At 39.9% G+C, this 16,515-nt stretch overlaps 1 protein-coding gene across 13 annotated transcripts in view; it reads right to left on the bottom strand.

Annotated features, from left to right (window-relative positions):
• Positions 1–16,515, bottom strand: part of LOC126284759 (glucose-6-phosphate exchanger SLC37A2) — a 200,549-nt gene that overhangs the window by 74,123 nt on the left and 109,911 nt on the right. For 5 of the 13 annotated variants that reach the window (XM_049983904.1, XM_049983917.1, XM_049983906.1 and 2 more), the window contains exons 2-5: positions 5,820–6,083; positions 5,478–5,647; positions 4,451–4,529; positions 4,227–4,362 (exon numbers count right to left, since the gene is read on the bottom strand). In XM_049983904.1, coding sequence (XP_049839861.1) covers positions 4,227–4,362; positions 4,451–4,529; positions 5,478–5,647; positions 5,820–6,083 — 649 coding nt within the window. Of the gene's footprint in view, positions 1–4,226; positions 4,363–4,450; positions 4,530–5,477; positions 5,648–5,819; positions 6,084–6,357; positions 6,457–16,515 lie in introns of those variants that run through there. The other 8 variants (XM_049983905.1, XM_049983910.1, XM_049983912.1 and 5 more) reach the window with 5 other exon arrangements.

Genomic DNA, 16,515 nt, shown 5'->3' with positions numbered 1-16,515 from the left:
CAAATGGGAGATAATAATATATACAAAGAAGGGAGGTAGAAATGTTAACAGGTGTTTTTATTCATGGGGGAGCATCACAGAAATGTTGTAGAATTGGAAAACAGATGTAAATTATCCTCCAAAAGCCTGTTTACAATTCCCAGAACCAGTGTTAAGTGAGTCTAGAGAGATTCTTGTGCCTTCTACATATTGCTCTCCACAGAGGCATTTAGGCCGTCATTGATCCCCTGCTGCACACATTGGAATGAGAAGAAACCATAATGAGTGGTACTGTGCTAAGTATCTACTGCCATGCACTTCACTGTGGTTTGCAGAATATGTATGTAGACACAGAACTATGACTACACTGTCAGAATACATGACACAAAAATAATTTTCTTGTAAACTTTGCCTCCCATGTCTAATAATCAGAGTGGAGTTGTGTACTCCGGAGCAAAGGTATTCAACTAGCTTTCATTTAATATAAAGCAGGAAATGGGAAATTACAACTAAAATTGATTAAAAATACATCTTAATGTGAATTTTTTCTACAAGTTATCTGAATTTCTAGATTCTGTTAGCTACATGGCAAGTAGAAGTGTATGCTGTAGAACTTCTTGTTTAGTAGAAATGTATTGTAAACTGAGCTCTTTACTTATGGATGTAGATAACTATGATTGTAATCAAGAAAAGCTATAAATAGATCAACAGCAGTCACTTAGTATAAATGAGGCAGCAGCTTTTTTCCACAGCTGCAGCTTCATTCCAAAAAAACTGTACACAGATTAAGTTTTTATAATTTACCTGTCTGTTGTTTATATATCCTTTAATTGTTCCCCCTCACCCACCCCCTCCCCATGAACGGTACACCTAGCTGTGGTGGAGTGGCATGCATGCCTTCGTGATAGAGATAGCTGTACCATAGCTGCAACCACAACAAATGGGTATCTGTTGAGAGACCAGACAAACATGTGGTTCCTGAAAGGGGGCAGCAGTATTTCCAGTAGTTACAGGGGCAACAGTCTGGATGATTAACTGATCTGGCTTTGTAACATGGTCTTGCTATGCTGGTACTGCAAATGACTGAAAGCAAGGTGAAACTCCAAGGGAATGGAGCTGTATTGTATGCTTAAATTAGGTAAAATATTCTGCAGGTGCAATAGTCTCCCACTGGTATCTCCAGCCAGGCACTACTCTAGGGATTTTGTCATCCAGAAAAACTGAAGATAATTTAAAAAGGGGATTTGATAGGTTGACGATAGATATAGTGGCAATTTGTGAAGTTCAATGGCATGATAAACAGTACTCCTGGTCAGCTGAGTACAGGGTTATAAATACAACACCAAATAGGGGTGATACAGGAGTAGGTCTAATAATGAATAAGAAAATAGGAACGTAGGTAAATACTATGAACAGCAGAGTGAATGCATTATTGTAGCCAAGGTAGACACGAAGCCAACATCCACAACATTAGGACAAGTTTATGAGCCAGTTAGCTCTACAGATGAAGAGATTGAAAGAATGTATGATGAGACAAAAGAAATTATTTAGATAATTAAGGGAGAGAGAGGTTTAATTGTGATGAAGGACTGGAATTCAGTAGTAGGAAGAGAGGGAAACCTAGTAGGTGAATACGGACTGGACGAAAGGAATGAAAGAGGAAGCAGAATTTTGCATAGAGCATAATTTACTCACTGCTCATTTCATTGATTGGTGACTCCATGGAGTGCTGTGTGCACAATGTCCATATATGTTAAATTAAAAGGAATGTCAGTGTTGGCCGTAATATTGATAGTATAATCAATTTTCGATCACATGGTGGTCATCTTCAGTGCTGTACAAATTAAACTCACACACTGGTATCAAGTTATCAATAACCAAGTTTTGGTTATTGATAACTTGATACCAGTGTCTGAGTTTAATTTGTACAGCACTGAAGATGATCACTATGTGATTGAAAATCAATTCTGCTAGCAATAAATCATCAATATTACGGCCAACGCTGACCTTCCTTTTAATTTAACTGCTCATTTCGTCTAAGAATCCTGAAAGAAGGAAATTTTCAGATTGATTCTACAATGGAAAGAAAAGATTTCAGAACAAAATTTTAAACTGCAAAACATTTCCAGGGGCACGTGTCTACTCTGACCGCATTTTTTGTTATGAGCTGTATATTAAATCTGAAGAAATTGCAGAAAGGTAGTAAATTAAGATGATGGGACCAAGATAAGTTGAAAGAATAAGTGGTGATTGTGAATTTCAGAGGGAACATTACACGAAGATTGACTACAAAAGGGGAAAGGAACATAGTACAAGACAAATGACTATGTCTGAGAGATGAAATAGTGAAGGAAGCAGAGGACCGAATAGGTAAAAAGACAAGACCTAGTAGAAATCCTTGCCTATCACAGGCAATATTGAATTTAATTGATGAAGAAGGAAATATAAAAATGCAGCAAATGAAGCAGGAAAACGAAATGAAAATATCTAAAAAAAAATGAGACTGGCAGGAAATACAAAATGGCTTTGCATGAATTGCTACAGAACAAATGTAAGGATACAGAAGCATATATAACTATGGGAAAGATAGATACCACATACAGGGAAATTAAACAGATGTCTGGAGAAAAGAAAAGCAGCTATATGATTATCAAAGGCTCAGATGGAAAACCGGTACTAAGCAAAGAACGTAAACCTGAAAAGAGTATATCAAGAGGGCTATGCAAGGGAAATGAGCTTGAAGGCAATATTATAGAAAGGGAAGAGGATGTTGACGTAGATGAAATAAGATATATGACACAGTGAGAAGAATTTGACAGAGCACCGAATATCTTAAGTCAAAACTAGGCCCCTGAAGTAGATGGCATTCCCTCAAAACTAATGATATCCTTGGGACTGTTCGACCTGGTGTGCAAGATGTATGAGACAGGTGAAATACCCTCAGACTTCAAGAAGAATATAGTAATTCAAATTCCAAAGAAAGCAGGTGCTGATAGGAGTGAATATTACTGAACTTTCAGTTCAATAAGTAACTAACATTACTAACATTAATTATGTACCAAGGAATGAGAATACTGATAGAAGCCGACCTCAGAGCGACCAGTTTCAATTCCAGAGAAATGTGGGAACATGTGAGAGTACATGGATTCTATGACTTATCTTAAGAGACAGGTTAAGGACATGCAAGTCTTCATTTACAGTGTTTACAAATTTGGAAAATATGTGTAAATGTCAATCAGAGTTTTATCCAAAATTCTGAAGGTAGGTAGGGTAAAATACAAGGAGCAGGAGGTTACATACAACTTCTGCAGAAATCAGATTTTAGTTATGAGTCAAGGAGTGTGAAAGGGAAGCAGGGATAGAGAAAGGGGTCAAAGCAGAATTGTACATATTGCTGATTTTTATTCAATCTGTAAATGGAGCAAGAATGTCTGAGAGTGAAACTGTAGTTCTGTCTCAGACAGCAAAGGACTTTGAAGAACATCTGAATGGAATGGACACTGTCTTGAAAGGATGGTACAAGGTGAACATTAACGTAAGTACACCAAGGGTAATATAATGTACTCTGATTAAATCAGGCAGTGCCGAGGGAATTAGATTAGAAAATGAGACATTAAAAATAATAGATGATTTTTTCTACTTGGGCAGCGAAACAACTAATGCATGTACACTGCCAACAGCCTGAAAAGTGTCTCTGAAGGAGAGAAATTTGTTAACATCAAATACAGATTTAAGTTTTAGGTCTTTTCAGGAGTTCTTTGTCTGGAGTGTAGCCATTTATGGAAGTGTGGTCAATAAACAGTTTGGATAAGAAGAGAAGCTTTTGAAATGTAGTGCTACAGAAGAATGTTGAAGGTTAGATAACCAGATTGCATAACCAATGAGTTTAGCACATTTCATCTTTTCTCAAATTTTGCTTGCTGTCTCAATCATTAATTCCTCTCTGTGTAAATTTCAGACATCACAAACTGACTGAACTCTCCCAAACGGCACTGATTCTGTAATCATCATTCTTTCTGTCTGTCTGTGATGATGCATAAAGATACCAGCAAGAAAGATACCAATTGTGAGACTTTGATATTTAATTATGAACATACATGCATGCGTGTGCATGCAGACATGCACAAGTGCGCACACACACACACACACACACACACACACACACACACACACACACAACACATCCTCTACTTCACTTACAATATAGGTTATATACTGAACAGTGAAGATACTATGGCATACTGTACCTGCATAAGAATAAAATACCACATGGCATGGATGTTACACGTCCTTGCCAGTCCAAATAAGTAGCAGAATACACCAGAGAAAATCATCCCAAGTGATAGGAAGTACCTTAAGTTTACTCGCTCTGCTATAATTCCACTGCAAATGGGAAGTAAAACTGTAAACTTGTACCCATTGGTTAGTGCTACAACTACTACATGCACATCTTCATTAATTCTGTACTCACCTCACAAACATTCCAGCACTGTAAGCAAACAAAAATGCAGAGTCCAGTGTGCCAAACAATGTGGAATAGTCATCTCGATCTAAAAATATTATATAAAGAAGGGAAGATAAGAATATACAGAACACCTCAAGCACTCATAACAAATAAATGATAATTTAAATATCAATGCCTTCTTTCACTAAGACTAAATGCTACATCAAGAGAAAGATTATTTATCGGACTGTTAATCTAGTGTCTTACTAATATAATTTTTAAGTATAATTTCTTGGTTAAACTTATATATTGGATCCCCCCACTCCCTTGAAACCTTGGTTGTGGGAACAGACTGATCTGTAGTGCAGCCTGAGGTCTAGGTCAGGTTGGAAGGTCACAAAATGTGAAGGCATAAAATCTGGTTGTGGTAACAAACTGATTAGTAGTGGACCCTAATATTTACATCCATGACATAGTGAAAAATGCAAAAGATGGGGGTGGGGGGGATGGTTTCCAATAAGTAACTTTTAACAATTTCTTCATTATTGTGCAAAAATTATTGAATAAATCTGCAGTAGGCCTACACCAAAAATTGTAATGTGTACTAACAAGAAGAAAATCACAGAACTGAAAGATTTAATACTAAATATTACTATTTATGTTAATTTTAACAGAACTAACTGCTTATGTATCAAAAGCTACAACTGAAATTTATCTCGGACCATACATCGTAGTCACATATGCCATGCAAAGTATCTGAACTGAGGAAAACTGGCTTTTTCTATGTTTAATAATTGTAATATTTGAAACACTAGATACAGGTAATGACTTAGTCTTCATTAAAATAGTGAACAGATAAATTTGGCAAAATTTCTTTGCTGTTTAAATGCTGCATGTTCATTTGAGTAACCAGTAATGTACATTAGATAACGAACATGTAAGGAACTGTAAATGAAACATCACCTACATTATACACAGTTAGAGGGCAATCTATATCAAGAAGTAGTGATTATGAGAGAGCTAACATTTTTTTTTTCCACAAATAAATTCTTACCAAATGGAGCCCAGTCGCACCATGTTGAAACATTTGTATCATCATCAGCACCTGGAGTCAGTCCACTGCAGTTCTGATGAAACACGTTTTTCACCACACTCAATGGCTTTCGTGACATATGATAAAACATGTACGACATGTAGGTCAGTAACAGAACACTGACTTTATATCTGAATGGGGACAAAAATGAATACAGCACTTAGAAGATAAAGAGACGATTTAACCTTACTTACAAATAGGCAAAACTGTTTCATTAGCCCAAGCGCCCATTTAGTACAAACAACTAGAACAAAAATAAACAACAAATAGAGTTTAAAACGTACACATACTGTTTGTACTCACAGTAAAGCTCGTCTTGGTCCAGCTTCAATACTGCAACAGTCCGACACTTTTTGTACGGCGATTATGCCGAGCGGCACGTCCGTGTAGCGCGACATTTTCTTAGACCTTTTTCGCCGCCTCCTGGTGAATACCTCACAGAAAATTGGGAGAGTCTTTGCTTCCTGCAGGTGTTCTGCCCTGGTCCCAGTTGTCACTCCATTTCTCGCAGTAGTTGTGAGAGTGTCTCCAGATTTTCCGAAGTTGGGTGGTGCAGCTGACCCACTGCTGTAAAGAAATCAGCAAATTAGAAGGCTATAGAATTATCACATTCATTTTTCACTTACGATAACTTTATCTACTTTGCGATACCGCCCTAATTGGCGAGGTACGAGGTTATGGGAGCTCCAAAACACTAGCAGCAAGAACGCTCAAAAACCATAACAGGCAACCAGAGGGGCAAACTCCCACCCATCTCGCACTTAAAACAAGCCCGATTTTTGAATTTGTCAGGTCGCTGCCTCAATTTCTTCACAGGACAGTGTGTAATGTTTACACGCACCTTCTGTCATCCGATGACACAAAGCGTGGGACTGCACAAAGACTCTGACACTCCCATACACATCTCCCCCCCCCCCCCCCCCCTCCCCCACCCAGCGAAACGGCTTTCTTTGCGCAGGCTACTTGTGAAGGCCACGGCAGCGCTGACAAGAGCAATGACTACATCCCGCTATGACGAATTAAACGTGACAAAGATGCACAGAGAGAATGAGGATTCGTGCTTGGTGAAACATGAATGAGCATTCTTCTCGCCGTCACTGCATATGACACGTTATACAGAATGTTGAGGTACATCGATTTCCGCAACCTTGTGCCTAAAAATGAACACGTTTGGCTTCGAAATAGATATGACAACTGGAAAACAATAAATACATCTCAGTGGATGCAAGAAAGGATACAAAGAGAGTAACAAAATGTGTTTATTTTTCTCCATAAAGCTCTTGACAGCTGACGTTCTCGCTGATTGCCATCACCACGGGAGCTCCAAGACTGTCAACACGCGGTAGACAATTCTGATGAATGTTATAGCGGTGTCGGAAAGCAGCGTCTGGCCCACCAAAACGGTGATGATGTCAATGGCGAAGATAATAAGCAAACTTTCGATTTTTATATAAGGCATTTTATCAATCAGTTAAAAAACTTTAGTAAGCGCGCTAAATATTAGGATGAATTTCTTCTTTCACCAACGGCAACGATTCGTTAATGTGAAAAATGCCAAGCCGTCCTCGGTTTGGAGTCTGTATCTGCAAACCACTGTGAAGCGCATGGCAGAGGGTACTTCTCATTGTGGCATGTATTAGAGTTTCTAGCCGTTCCACTCGTCTATGGAGCGTGGGCAGAATGACTGAATATCTCTGTGTGCGCTGTAATTAATTTAACAGAAAGCTGGTTGAAACATGAAATTGATAGCAATGAGTTTTTTGGGGAAAATTTAATTATATATCGAAAGGATAGGCAAATTGGAAATGTAAGTGGTGTATTTGTTGCAGTAGACAGTAAACTCAGATCCACCGAGATAGAAATTGAAGTTGCATATGAGACTGTTTGGGCAAGACTCAGTGTTAGGGGTGGATATGGAAATATAATTGGATCCTTCTGTCACCCACCAGGTTCGTCTTCTGAATTAACCGAAAACTTTAGAGAAAACCTCAATTTACTTGTACTTAAGTTTCCCAATCACAGTGGATTCATCGGTGGAGACTTTATCATCCTAAAATCAATTGGGAAAATTACAGTTTTGTTAGTGGTGAGCGTGATAAAACATCCTGTGAAATAATACTAAATGCCTTCTCTGAAAACTAAGTAGAACAGATAGTTCGGAATCCCACTCAAGATGGAAAAAGGGTTGGATCTAATGGCAACATCTAGACCTGACCTCTTTGAGGATGTCCGCATCGAAACTGTTATCATTGACCATGATGTGGTCGTAGCAACAATGGTTAACAAAGTACAAAGTACAACTAAAAGAAACAGTAGACTGGATTTAAAAAATCAGTAGTGTCATACATCAATTTTAGATTTTCAGCACAGGGCAGGAGCATGCAGAAGAACTGTGGCCCAAATTTAAAAGAATAACTGACCATGCGCTGGATAGGTATGTGCCCAGTAGAACAGTTCATAATTGGAGGGACCCCCCATGGTATACAGTCAGTGTAAAGAAACAGATTACTGCATAATAGGTGTAAAACAAAGTATAGGTTTATAGACAGAGAGATACTGCATGAAACGCATTTGGCTGTCAAGAGAGCAATGTGTAATGCCTTCAATGACTACCGTAGCGGAATAACGTCAAATGATCTTACACAAAACCCAAAGAAATTCTTGTCGTATGTAAATGCTGTTTGTGGCACCAAAGTTATTGTCCACTCTCTAGCGAGTGAGACAGGAACTGAAACTGAGGGTAGCAAAGCAAAAGCTAAAATGCTTAACTCCGTTTACAAAGGAAAACCCAGGAGAATCGCCCAAATTTAATCCTCGCACCACTAAAAAGATGAGTGAAATAAGTATTAATGTCAATGTTATTGAGAAACAGCTGAAATCGTTAAACTCCAGGGGCCGATTGAGTCCCTGTTAGATTCTATACTGAATTTGCGGCTGAGTTAGCCCTTCTTTTAACTATAATCTACCGTACATGCTTTGAACAAAAACCTATGCCCAATTCTTTGAAAAAAGCACAGGTCACACTTGTGTAGAAGAAGAGTAGTAGAAATGATCCACAAAGCTACCGTCCAAAATCCTTAACATCTATTTGTTGTAGAATCTTAGAATATATTCTAAGCTCAAACATAATGATGTATCTTGAACAGAATGACCTCCTCCATGCCAACCAGCATGGATTCCGAAAACATCGATTTTGTGAAACAATCTTCGCACTTTTCTCACGTAACATACTGAAATCTGTAGATCAAGCAGTCAGATTGATACAGTACCATACCTTCACTTATCGTCAAATGTACGATCATATGGGGTATCAAGTGAAATTGATGACTGGATTGAGGAATTTTTGGTAGGGAGGACGCAGTATGTTATCTTGGATAGAGAGTCATCGTCAGATGTGGAAGTATTCTCTGGTGTGCCCCAGAGAAGTGTCTTGGGACCCTTGCTGATCATGTTATATATTAATGACCTTGCAAACAATATTAAAAGTAACCTCAGACTTTTTGCAGATGATGCAGTTATCTCTAATGAAGTACTGTCTGAAATTAGCTGCATAAATATTTAGTCAAAGTGGTGCAAAGTTTGGCAACTTGTTTTAAATGTTCAGAAATGTAAAGTTGTGCACTTCACAAAACAAAAAAAGGTATCCTATGACTAGGAGATTGCTTACAAGTCACTCGTGCGACCGTTTCTAGAATATTGCTCAAGCATGTAGGGTCAGTATGAAATAGTACTAACAGGTTTGTTTGATCCGCGGGAGAGTGTCACAAGATAATGAAGGAACTGAACTGGCAGATTCTTGAAGATAGACGTAAACTATCCTGAGAAAGTCTATTAACAAAGTTTCAAGAATCGGCTTTAACTGATAACCCTAGGAATATACTACAACACTCTAGGGATAGTGAGGATAACATTAGAACAATTACAGCGCGCGCAGAGGCATTCAAACGCTTATTCTTCCCTCCCTCCATACGTGAATGGAACAGGAAGAACCCGTAATAAATGGTACAATGGGACGTACCCTCTGCCGTGCACTTCACGGCGATTTGCGGAATATAGAAGTAGAAATGTCCCTACGAGAGTGATAAGTTGGGGGTTGTATACTATTCCTAGTCATAATTTAAAGCCAGTTCTTGAAATTTTGTAAGTAGGTTTTCTCGGGATAGTACACGTCTACCTTCGAGAGTCTGCCACTTACGAGGTCAGTGACTTTGATCGTGTTCTAGGCACTGAATGTCTCACGATAACAAGCCCATGAGGGACGTTTCCGCTCTTCTTAACTTGCCCAAGTTGACTGTTGGTGATGTGGATGTGAAACAGAAACGCTGAGTAACAGCCAGAGTTAAACCAAGACCAGGCAGGCAACATGTACTGACGGACAGCGACTGCGAAGCATTGCTGAGGATGGTCGTAGAAAATCACGTGAAATTTGCGGAAGGAATTATTTGTGAGTTCCAAAGTGCTACCCGCAGTCCAGCTAGCACAACAACTGTTCATAGGGCGTTAAAAAGAGTGTAGCCAATGCCATTTGCACAGTTGGTGACTGGAAACGAGTGAATCAGCTTATACTCTGCAGCAATCAAATGGGAGGGTTTGGGTTTAGGTTAGATTATCTTTCCCCCTTCCCAATCCAAAAAAAAGGCATCCCTCTGACACCTATGGCCACTGGTATTTTACCACTTGCGACAGTGTCCCCCCTTAAGTTTTCTGCAATCAACTCAGACAGTTTTCCCTTCCCTTTCCTATTGAGGTGAAGGCCATGCCTAGTGTAGCCCACCTATTGATAGCATCCACAGGAATCAAACCAATATGGGACGCTATATTCGTCCTAAGCAGCCACTCCAACTCCAAGTTCACCCTCCCTACAGAAGAGTTCAAATGAGGCCGATCATGGCGTCTCAACACAGACACAAATTCCACACTCGTAATCTCGTTGCTGATGCTATCTTCACCAGCTCACTCTCTATGGAATATTCAGAGTCTCTGTCAATGCTATTTCCCGGACCACCCACTATAACCACGGCATCCTCATTCGTGAAATCCTTGCATAAAGAACCTACATCCTCTGTTACCTGACCCAGATCTGCACTAGGCTTGAAAAAGTTTGTGACATACTCTGCACCTAGATTTTCCTGCAGTAGTTGGCCAACACCTCTACCATGGGAACTACCTAACAACAGAACTTTCTTTCTCTTCACAAATTTCCCTACCTTTTTCAAGTCCTTGAAAGCTTATTGTGCCCTTTCTACAGCTTCAGCTACATGAGGCTCATCCGATTCTGACTGAGGCAACAGGTCAAATCTATTTTCAAGATTTATGACAAAGCTGTCTGATGCTCTCCTTTGTCTGTTCCCCCTATTACCTGTTGCCACTTCCCACCTCTCTTCACCCTTTTCCCTCTTTAACCTGTCCAGATCCTCCCTTGCCTTGTCTAGGTCAGCTTGAAGAGCTGCAATTTTCCCTTCCTGTTCCAGTATTTTCCTGTCTCTACTGCAGATCCTACAATACCACTGGTGAGCCTCATTGATGTCTCCATTTCCCACGCCACTACATTCGCCCCAATGAAAGAAACTATGGCACCCATCACACCATACCCCGGAACTAACGATCCTACGGCATGTCACATACTTCTCACTCATGGTAAAAACAGAAATCGTATAAACTGATTTAAGTACTGACTAATACGTAAACGAAGGGCCCTAGAAACTATTCCGTCAGATATAAATAAATTGAAAGAGTATTGAATTAAAAAAACTGGCGATTACATATACGTTTAAGCCATTCTTTACTTACGATACAAGCGCGTGTAATTAAGCCTAAAATCTGTGCTATAGGCGCGAGAAGGAAAACCAACTTCTTATCCCGTGTAATCTTGTTAACACTTCACTAACACTTCCACTAATGTAACAACACTTATATTTATACCAACTGGAAACGTTTACCTATAAGTTTAATTCACTGCTTGCTTACGATTCGCGCGCGTGAAATTAGGCCTAGGATTCGTGCTACAGGCGCGAGAAGAAAAATACGCTTCTTACCCCGTTTAATCTTAATTTATTCTTCACTAACACTTCCACTAATTTGACAACACTTATATTATATTTATAACACCTGTAGACGTTTAAAAATAGCTTAATAACAACGCTTTTTATAATTATTTAGTGCAGCAAATACTCGAAGAGTCCGCGCCGGCGCAGTGTTGCCATTCCAGGCGCTTACCTGGAGAACGTTGCCTGGGGTCGCGTGTAGTGCCAACAGTGGAATACGGGGGGAGGTGATGTTAAGGTAAGGGTGTGTGCAGTTAGGATGTGTTCCTCTTATTGCGTCCAAGGAACCGCGGAAAGAGAAAGGATATGAACACATTTTACAGCATTGTGTATTTGTTCACTAGAGGAAAAGCTCGGAAACGATTATTGCTTGTATCAGCATGACAATGCGTCATGTCATGAAGCAGCATCTGTGAGGCAATGGTTTGTGGACAGTAATATTCCTGAAATGGATTAGCCTGCCCAGGGTCCCGAACTGAAACCAACGGCACGTTTCTGGGTGAGTTAAAAAGGTTGGTTCTGCTCCAGATTCCGGCGTCCAACATCACTGTCGTTTCTGGTTTCTGCTCTTGAAGAAGAATGGTATGCCATTCCTCCACAGACATTCGGATACCTCATTAAAACTGTCCCTAGCACAGTTCAAGCCGTCATAAAGGCAAAGGGGTGATGCACCTCATATTAATGCCCAGTAGTAGATTATTATTATTATTCTCGAATCAGAAACATACAGGTACATATACATACATTTTACACAGTTGTGATTACTTTTGACCAAAACTTGGCCACTTTCAGTGCATTTACTTTTGTTTGTTGAAGATCATCTTCTGTACACGAGATTGGGCACAATTGACACCGAAGCATTTGCCGAATTGTCTGTGCTTCTCCACAGTCACACCGAATATCATTTGGATCAGTGTATCCCCATCTTGCCAAGTTAACTTTTGATCTTCCAACTAGAGCTCAGTCTATTCAGGGACTTCCAAGTCGAGTTTTGAGCAGTTAAAGTGTGTAGTTCCTCAGAACTTAGCATATTGATTTGCACGTTGCATGGATTATCTCTGTAAATAACTGTTGAGGGATTGGAACACTGTTTTTAAGAACTGCAGTGCGCAATCTAGTACTGAAGTAGTGTTGTGTGTGTTAGTGTAGACTTTTTGTTTTGTTTTTCTCTTGTGCCTCAGAGATGATGACGATGATGTTTGGTGTGTGGGACGCTCCATTGCGCAGTTACCAGTGCCCGTACAAAGTTCCAATCTTTAGACAGTTCAATCTCTCCACGTTCATGAGTGATGATGAAATGATGAGGACAACACAAACACCCAGTCGCCAGGAACAGAAAATCCCCATTCTGGCCAGGAATCGAACGGGGACACCGTGATCCAGGGGCAGCAACGCTAGCCACTAGACCACGGTGGCAGTGTGTTAACCATGATACGTTACGACTGTGTTATCAGGTCACAAACATTCCAAAAGTAACGGATTAATAACATAGCGTTAATATTTGTAGGCATCTGTCCCTTCCAGTAGCCAAAAATCTGAAAGTGGCAAGCAGCATTAACTGCTTCTGCCATGACACTGTTCTACTTCGAAATCAATGGAGTCACTAAAGGCAGTACAGTGAAACTGCCGTTTTCCATTCTCAGATAATTTCGAAAATCGTCACCATCGAGTTCCCTCAATAATGTCATATGACTGTACAGTTCTAGTTTCTATAACCATTTTATGGACACATCGTCCTTTCTTACGCGAAGAGTATCTAGCAATGCTACCAGGGCAAATCCAACTTTCTTCTGTTTCGACAGAAAAGAAGGCTTGGCGCGCGCGCATACGAGGTGTGGCAATAAAGAAACCGAACTGGTTGTTGTGCACGTTTCCGGCTTCCTCGATGACAAGAGTGAGGGAATGGCTTTGTGGCTCTCCCTGATACGTGTACATAATGTCACGCCGCTGTCGCGGTCAGTCTGGCTGTAAGCCTTCTTAGAAATGAGTTCTGTACCTCAGCTCCGTCGGAATTATGGTATGCTCTAAAGTGGAACAACGTGTTAACATATAATTCCTCACAAAATCTGGAAAATCCCCAACAGAATCTTAAGATTTGCTGAAACAAGTTTTATGTGATCAGAGTCTGTCTCACACGCAAGTTTTCAAGTGAGTTAAGAGGTTTAACCCATTAGATGTCTGGGCGTGTTTGTTATGAACATATGGATGTCCATGTAAGATTAAGTATACTTCAGATTTTTTCAAGCAAGTGCAATATCGATATATTTTATGCGTCCCAATAATGAGACAATGGCATGTTACACTATCATTTATTGTTGATGTGCCCTATTCTTGTATTCACGTATTATACAGAGAAGAACTGCATTTTACATTCTTTATATCTACTTTTTTCATGTTCTATTCGAATTTTAAGATTCCAACAGGATAAAAACATGCCGCGTGGACTTACACTTGAAGAAATTCTAGCAGAACTAACGAACCATCAAGAGAGTGACGATGAAGATGATGACGTAGAATTGGCGATTATTCCACCCGATGCAGATGTAATAACAGATGAAGAAGACATTGGCAAAAATGTATTGAACAATGAGTCTGTTGTACAACATGTAGCCGGTACTTTAGAGAGAAGTTCTCACTTTTGGATGTCCGACAGAGAATAGTGATGTTTTACCAATCAAAGAAATCAGCATCAGTACCAAAACGCAGAGGACCTCAAGGAAGCAAATTGATGAGAGGACAGGTGAGCACAGATGTACGACTAGATCCAGGAAGTCATTTCATTGTGTCAAGTAAAACAAAGAAGAGAGTAAAACAGAGAAGAGATGTGCTTACTGCAAGGAAAAAAACAACAAAAATTTGTGACAGGTGCAATGTTGGTGTACACAAAAAATGTTTTGCTTCATTTCATACTGAATAGATATTCAGTAATATTAAAACATTCTTTATTTATTGTTTGTGTTGTTTCTTACAATATTATGCATGGAGAATAAGGTTGTGAATTTGGATAGCGCATTTGGCCAATGTCCCAAAAATGGGACGGTCTGTAGTTTTTGTCCTAATAAACTGAAAATTTTCAGAACAACTTTTTATTCAATTAATCACTCAATGTAACGTATTTATGTATAAAAGTTTGCAAAAATGATCCGATAGAGTTTTGCCCAGTAATGGGTTAAGTACGTTAGAGAAGACGTCGAAGACGTTGCGAAATCGGGCCGTCTTTCCACTTCGAAAACTGAAGAGAATGTGGAGAAAGTCAGTAGAATTGTTCGAGAAGACCGCCGTCTGAGCGTTCGAGCAATTTGAGAACTTGCCTGCATCAATAAGGAAACCGTTAGACAGATTTTGCTTGATGTTCTGGGCATGACAAAAGTTTGTGCTAAAGTGGTGCAAATAATCGTCACAAACCGAGCAAAAGCAACATAGAGTGCACTACTGTGCTGAAACTCTTGAAAACATTGAAAATGACCCTGGTTACGAAACGTGGTTATTCCAATATGATACAAAGACTAAGCGCCAATCATTGCATTGGAAGAGCCCTCAATCGCCTAGGAAGAAGGAAGCGCACATGAGCAAATCAAAATTCAAAGCAATGATGGTTGTTTTCTTTGATATACAAGGTGTTATCTATAATGATTGAGTGACTGAAGCTTATTATGTAACTGTTCTGAAGACCCTCCGTGAACGTGTGCGATGGAGACGAGATTTGTGGAAGAACCGCTCGTGGATTCCTCGTCAGGACAATGGGCCGACCCATAACGCTATGTCTGTGAAGAGGTTTTTGGCGAAAAACAACATACCAGTGATGGAACATCCACCGTAGTCGTTTGAACTACCTCCACGCAATTTTTTTCTTTTCTCGAAACTGAAGAGTGAGGGGACTACGCTGAAGTGGACAACATTTCAGTTGTCGGGCCGACAGATCAGGTTTTCTGTAGCCGCCTTTACAAACGTACCTGTCACATCTGTGTCTTCTGTAAATGATAAAAGAATGGGTTTAATTTCCAATCGCTGGCGAGGTAATCGGAAACGGAGTGCAGCTCGGTTTGGGTAAGAACGTTGACCGTGTCTTCAAAAAAAACCACCCCGGTGATTGCTGTTACATAATTAAGGAAAGCATGGAAAACATAGCTCTATATCGGGATTTGGACTAGTGTCCTGCCATGTGAGATGCCAGGGTGCTCAGTTGCTGCTTCCATTATGTTTATCACGTTGTTGTTGTTGTGGTCTTCAGTCCTGAGACTGGTTTGATGCAGCTCTCCATGCTACTCTATCCTGTGCAAGCTTGTTCATCTCCAAGTACTTACTGCAACCTACATCCTTCTGAATCTGCTTAGTGTATTAATCTCTTGGTCTCCCTCTACGATTTTTACCCCTCTTGGTCTCCCTCTACGATTTTTATCCTCCATGCTGCCCTCCAATGCTAAATTTGTGGTCCCCTGATGCCTCAGAACATGTCCTACCAACCGGTCCCTTCTTCTTGTCAGGTTGTGCCACAAATTCCTGTTCTCACCAATTCTATTCAATACCTCCTGGTTAGTTATGTGATCTACCCATCTAATTTTAAGCATTCTTCTGTAGCACCACATTTCGAAAGCTTCTATTCTCTTCTTGTCCAAACTATTTATCGTCCATATTTCACTTCTATACATGGCTACACTCTATACAAATACTTTCCGAAATGACTTCCTGACACTTATGTCTATACTCGATGTTAACACATTTCTCTTCTTCAGAAACGCTTTCCTTGCCATTGCCAGTCTACATTTTATATCTTTTCTACTTCGACCATCATCAGTTATTTTGCTCCCCAAATAGCAAAACTCCTTTACTACTTTAAGTGTCTCATTTCCTAATCTAATTCCCTAAGCATCACCCTACTTAATTCGACTACATTCCATTATCCTGGTTTTCCTTTGGTTGATGTTCATCTTATATCCTCCTTTCAAGACACTGTC

Source organism: Schistocerca gregaria, chromosome 8 (assembly GCF_023897955.1).
Source record: "Schistocerca gregaria isolate iqSchGreg1 chromosome 8, iqSchGreg1.2, whole genome shotgun sequence".
In the NCBI taxonomy this organism is placed as follows: Eukaryota; Metazoa; Arthropoda; class Insecta; order Orthoptera; family Acrididae; genus Schistocerca; species Schistocerca gregaria.
The sequence above is the reverse complement of the archived record's forward strand: the minus strand, read 5'-3'. Positions and strand labels throughout refer to the sequence as shown.